Below are 5,699 nucleotides of genomic sequence, written 5' to 3'. Positions count from 1 at the left end.
CAGTTGTGGTCTTCGAAATGGGTATTCAGAGTGTTGTATTCATTCTTGAATGCAACCAAAGCAGGTGGTAAGGTAGAAGCAAACACAGAGAACTGAGCATCTCACGAAGCCAGAATTTGTCCTTCAACCGAATAGCAGAAGCAACCACGCTCTCCGATTTCGGTGAAACGCAAAGCGTTTTAGCAGACTAAGGTAACGTGAGTGAACCATGTCAGTAAGTGCGGCCAATAATTTGTCACCCAAATGTACATCAGTTAAATGAATGATGAAATTAGAGTCAGCTGAAGACATAATACGAAGATGATAGAAGAATAGTGAAGTTTGCACTATATTTGTGTGTGTACCATATCCGTGTGTTTGTGAGCATTCAGCTTTTGAGTGATGGACTATAATGGGGTAGTAGTTATTGGAAGACGTAGGTTTATGTATTAAAGTAAACCGGCGAACGGAATTAGGAAAAATGAGAGAAACGAAAGGCACATTTAACAAGTGAATTAATGTACATTCTGTTGTAAATTAGTTACACGTTATAGCCACCGAATTACAATTGATATGAATCATTGTGCATGCAGTAGTTGGTCCATGCTCATGGGGCAATATTAGTTTGCCCCTCTCCTGACCATGCAATGTGTATAAAATGGAGGCGTAGAGTTGAATGAGGTGAAACAGAGGAAAAGACATATATGTGAATAATAAATGGGTGAATGCTACACTGGAAGTAAATTACATGATGTAAGAAATATTTTACAATGAGTAGAAAGTGCTTGTTTGGCCCTCAAAATGTAGAAATAGTACATAATGCGGAGTTGCCTTATGCGGTTGTCATTAACGGATGACATAAGGTCCAGTGAGGTAAAGAACTTAGAATCAAAATATAATCACCAGCGTGGATGTACATACAGTTAAAATAGACTTACATCGTGTGACTAATACATTACAGTCCGTATAAATTAGTGTACATGGAGTTATATATGTACATAGATTCATGCTATCTTAGAGTAAAAGTAAGTTGTGAATCATTTATCATATTGATAAGCGTAATATTAGGATTTTGTATACGAGTAATGTGTGATTCATAACACATTATGAATGGTAATATACATTTATGTTGTCGTTTATGTGTGTACTATTCAAAAAGTGTTACAAATTAAGGTGTTTGATGCATAACTGGCAGGAGCAGAAGTAATGGATTGCAGCAAATTGGCAGAAGATCGGACCCCTGAGTTAGGAATGGAGTTCAACAGTGAAGAGGACGCGTACAAGTTTTACAACAAGTACACCTTTAAAATGGGTTTTAGTGTACGTAAAGACTATGTGAATAAAGACAAAGACGGCGTGACCACGTCTAGGAGATATAGTTGCTGCAAGGAAGGGGTGAAGCGCAAGTACGAAGGTGATGTGATGCCAAAGAGGACAAGAGCGCCGACGAAAACAGGGTGTGGAGCTAAAATGATTATCGTGTTGCTTAGAGCCACAATGAAGTACCGTGTGCATGACTTTGTCTTAGAGCATAATCATGAGTTGCACATTGCTCAATGCTCGCACATGATGCCATCACAAAGAAAAGTGAGCGAGGCTCAAGGATTCCAAGCTGAAATAAGCGAGGACGCTGGGCTTTCATTGAAGCAGAGCCATGAGCTTATGGGAAATGAGGCAGCTGGGATGGAAAATGTGGGATATACTCGGGAAGACTTGAAACGATATCTTCGTACTCGACGGGAAAGGAGTTTGAAATATGGAGAAGCAGGTAGCATGCTGAATTATTTTCAAGAGCAAACACTCGAGAATCCATCATTTTTTCATGCCGTACAGCTGGATTGTGAAGAGCAGATAACGAATATTTTTTGGGCAGATGCAGGAATGTTAATTGACTACAACTTTTTTGGAGACGTAGTCACATTCGACACAACGTACAAAACAAATAAAGAATACCGGTCACTTGGAGTATTTGTGGGTTTTAACCAACATAGGCAAATTGTGATATTCGGTGCTGCCCTTATGTATGATGAGACTATAGATTCTTTCAAATGGGTATTTGGTACATTTCTAGAAGCAATGTTCGGAAAGCGTCCAAGTACCATACTAACAGACCAAGATCACGCCATGGCAGCCGCTCTATCAGTTGTCATGCCTGAAACATTTCACGGTCTATGTACGTTTCACATAAGGCGCAATTTTATGAAACATCTTGGCAATCACTACAAGGAAAATAGTGATCTGCCATACATGTTTGGTGCCTGCATGTATGAGTTTGAAGAAGTGGAACAATTCAATAGGGTCTGGGAAGCGATGGTGAAGAAACACAATCTTGAAAATAATGAATGGCTCTCCGGATTGTATCGAATTCGTGACAAATGGGCAAGATGCATGATGAAAGAAAGATGGACAGCGGGAATGCGAAGCACCCAACTGAGTGAAAGCCTAAATGCAGCAATAAAAAATCATTTAAAACTGGATCATGATCTTGTGCAGTTCTTTAGACATTTCAATCGGGTGGTTGATGAAAAGAGACACAATGAACTGATCGCAGAATATGAAATGAGGCAAAAGCTCCCCATGGTAGGGTTAAGGCAAACACCTATGTTTGTGCATGCATCAGAGACGTATTCACCAACCATATTTGTTGCATTCCAAAATGAGTATGGTGAATCAACAGCTATGGTTATATTGAGACAACAAGATGCAGGGATGTTTGTGGAGTTTACGGTCATGAGGTATGATGGAGGAGTTGAAAGAATAGTGGTATTCAATCGGAATGATGTAAGTGTACGTTGTAGTTGCAAAAAATACGAGAATGAAGGCATTTTGTGTAGGCACGCATTGAAGGTGTTTGATACCGTGGGTATAAAAATAATTCCTCCTGAATACGTTAAGAGGCGATGGACAAAAAGAGCCCGGGCTGGAGACTGTTTTGATCGGCAAGGACGGAAAATTGTGGCTGATCCAAAAGTAATAGTTTCAACTCGTTATCGAGAGCTTGCTCCAGCCATGATTAAGGTCGCAGCTCGGGCAGCAATGTCGGAGGACACCAGCAAAATAGTAATCACTGTGATATCCGATTTGGCAAAGAAAGTGGAGCTGCTCCTCTTAGAAAACAAAGGGCAACCTTTGCAAAATCCAAAAAATCTGAATGTGGAGGAACGTGATAAAATTGAAATTGTAAATGAAATGGGAGAGGCAGTAGTCGCAAGAGGCATTAAAAAACGAGCCGGCGGCAAGAAAAGTAGAGTGAAGCGAAGTTGGATCGATAAATTCGACAGAGTAAAAAGAAAATCTAGATTATCAAGGACTACACAGACTACGGTATGGATCCAATTTTGATATTTGGAAAATATTTATGGTAAAATAATACTATCGTTATACTATTGAACAAAGTTTAGGTACCATTCAGGCATGAAGTAATATTATTGCCGTGTCAATACTATAGGTCTCAGAATCAGAGCCGACGTCGATTTCAGTTGAGGAACACATGTTTATGGGATGTCGTTCATCTACTGACTCTGTTTCGGTTAGTATAAAATGCTCATGACTCTTGCTTTTATTTGGATGTTTGTACAGCATAATAGTTACATTTTTGTTACATTGTGTGATGATGTTGTTACGGCCGTCATCCCTCCTGATATGCCTATTTTGTTTGTCTTATACAATGATTTGGCCAATACAAACTCGTAGGTGCATTCAATGAGCCAGACTGTGAACGGCCCTCCAAACGCGGTTGCTCCCGAAATCGATGAAAGTGAGAAGGTATGCATTCATTTAGTAGTTAAAATAAGGGATAATATCATTTTCCTCTGTTGATGTTTCTTCTAAGCACACCTAGCACCCCCCTTATTTTCGAAATCACACTTAGCGCCCCTGGAATGACAACATTGGTAAGTTGTCAGCCCCTGTATTTGAAAATGGTAATAAAAAATGAATTGCAGGAGAGAGAATTTATTTTTGCTCCATTTGTGCCCGTACCCCAAAATGAATAGTGAATTTTAGCCAATTAATGCGTACCAAATATCATGTACATTTTCGTAAACTGATTGTACAGATTACATCACTCCGTGTAAAGTATTGACAGACAAGCAAGGGTTAATCATACAAGTAAAATTACATATCTACTATAGGGAGATGCACAAATTGATGAAAGGGCTAAATAACCATTTTAAATGTAGTGTTCTATTACACTACATTTTATAGATATACACAGTCAAGTAACTAACATGTAACATAATGTAAATTTTTATAAACGGATTGTATGTCATAGATAACTCCGTGTAAAGTATTCACAAATTAAAAGGACTACTCATACAAGTAAAATTACACATCCACTAATGGGAGATTCACAAATTGATCAAATGACTAAATAATCATTCCAAATTTATGCGTTCCATTACACTACCTTTGATATACATATATATACACACAGTCTAGTAACTAACTTTTAACATAACGTACATTTGTGTAAACTGATTGTACCTCATAGATCATCTCGTGTAAAGTTTACTTACAGACAATTTTCGGAACTAATTATACCTGAATCAATTTTGCTATTTTCAAAATCCAAAAAATCTTCTTTTTCAGTCTTTTTTTTCAGCATTTTACCACGTTAAAAATTTGGCTGCTGTTTTTTGGTATTTGGGTAATTTCTCACCTTTTAATTTGGATAACCTGGCACATCCTACTTCCAGGGGTGGTTAGTGTGATTCGGAAAATAAATTGGGAGCTAGCTGTGATTAGAAGAAACTTCAGGAGAGGTTTCTGATATTAACCCTTAAATTGAAGACATTGTTGTTTGTATACAAGAGCTACTTTTTTCCTGTAATTGTAATGGTGGGCACCGAATGTTGTAAAATATGCATATTGTGTAATTAATGTATGCTGGCTTTAATAACATGATATTTTTTATTATTCGAAGGTCCTCCGTTTGGCTAATCAGGGGCCTCCTGGAAGTGTCCCTACAGAATGGATGCATCCCCAATTTTCTATTTTTTCCAAGCATAACTCCGTCAGAAATATCTTAATGGTATAATATATCATTTTGTTATATTGTCTAGTCCAATTTAACTTTATGAAATGGCAATATAGGCACTGTTAATGATTTGGGGACCTTGACGAATACGTATACAATGTAAAATTACAGGAGGAGCTTGTGGCAATTTCAACACATTGTGATGTTGATCAATATCATGTATTTACACCATCATCCCAGGTGAGAAACTGTTATCGTTAGATCACATATTTCAATTGTAATGTTGTTAATTGGTTACTTGGACATTGTATATCATTAATCGTATGTTTCATGAATAATAGTTGGTGATCTGTGATTGTTACGCATTTCAGGGAAGAAATAACACCCAGGGATTGCAAGTACGTGTTGACGTAGCCTCCGCCGAGAATGAGGTTAATGAATGATGTTTAACTATAACTTTTGAACGAGACATTAAGTGGTTGTCCCAACATGGGAATGCTACATATGTACGTTACAAGTAGTAGGATGCAGTTACAACTTATCTATGAGGTTGTACGGGCACCATTGATGTTTCACTCTTTTCAAATTTAGAGAAGTGGATTACAATTGTAATCGCATGTATATGTTGTAGTCATCAATAGTTGCTATTGGATTGTATGAAATTGTTAGGAGATTATAAAGCTGGTAGGAAATTGAAATAGCGATTTTACAATAGAAATGAACGCGCTTTTTTTTTATCGGA

The 5,699-nt window shown here is 37.7% G+C and overlaps 1 protein-coding gene across 1 annotated transcript; it reads left to right on the top strand.

Annotated features, from left to right (window-relative positions):
• The first annotated feature begins 1,185 nt into the window (after positions 1–1,185).
• LOC140006921 (protein FAR1-RELATED SEQUENCE 5-like) lies at positions 1,186–5,400 on the top strand. Its single transcript, XM_072049596.1, has 6 exons — positions 1,186–3,303; positions 3,428–3,508; positions 3,673–3,744; positions 4,904–5,011; positions 5,129–5,197; positions 5,329–5,400. Exons 1-6 carry the CDS (start codon positions 1,186–1,188, stop codon positions 5,398–5,400), a joined length of 2,520 nt encoding a protein of 839 aa, XP_071905697.1.
• Positions 5,401–5,699: the final 299 nt, after the last annotated feature.

Source organism: Coffea arabica, chromosome 5e (genome assembly GCF_036785885.1).
Source record: "Coffea arabica cultivar ET-39 chromosome 5e, Coffea Arabica ET-39 HiFi, whole genome shotgun sequence".
Taxonomy (NCBI): Eukaryota; Viridiplantae; Streptophyta; class Magnoliopsida; order Gentianales; family Rubiaceae; genus Coffea; species Coffea arabica.
This window is presented reverse-complemented; position numbering and strand designations above follow the sequence as displayed.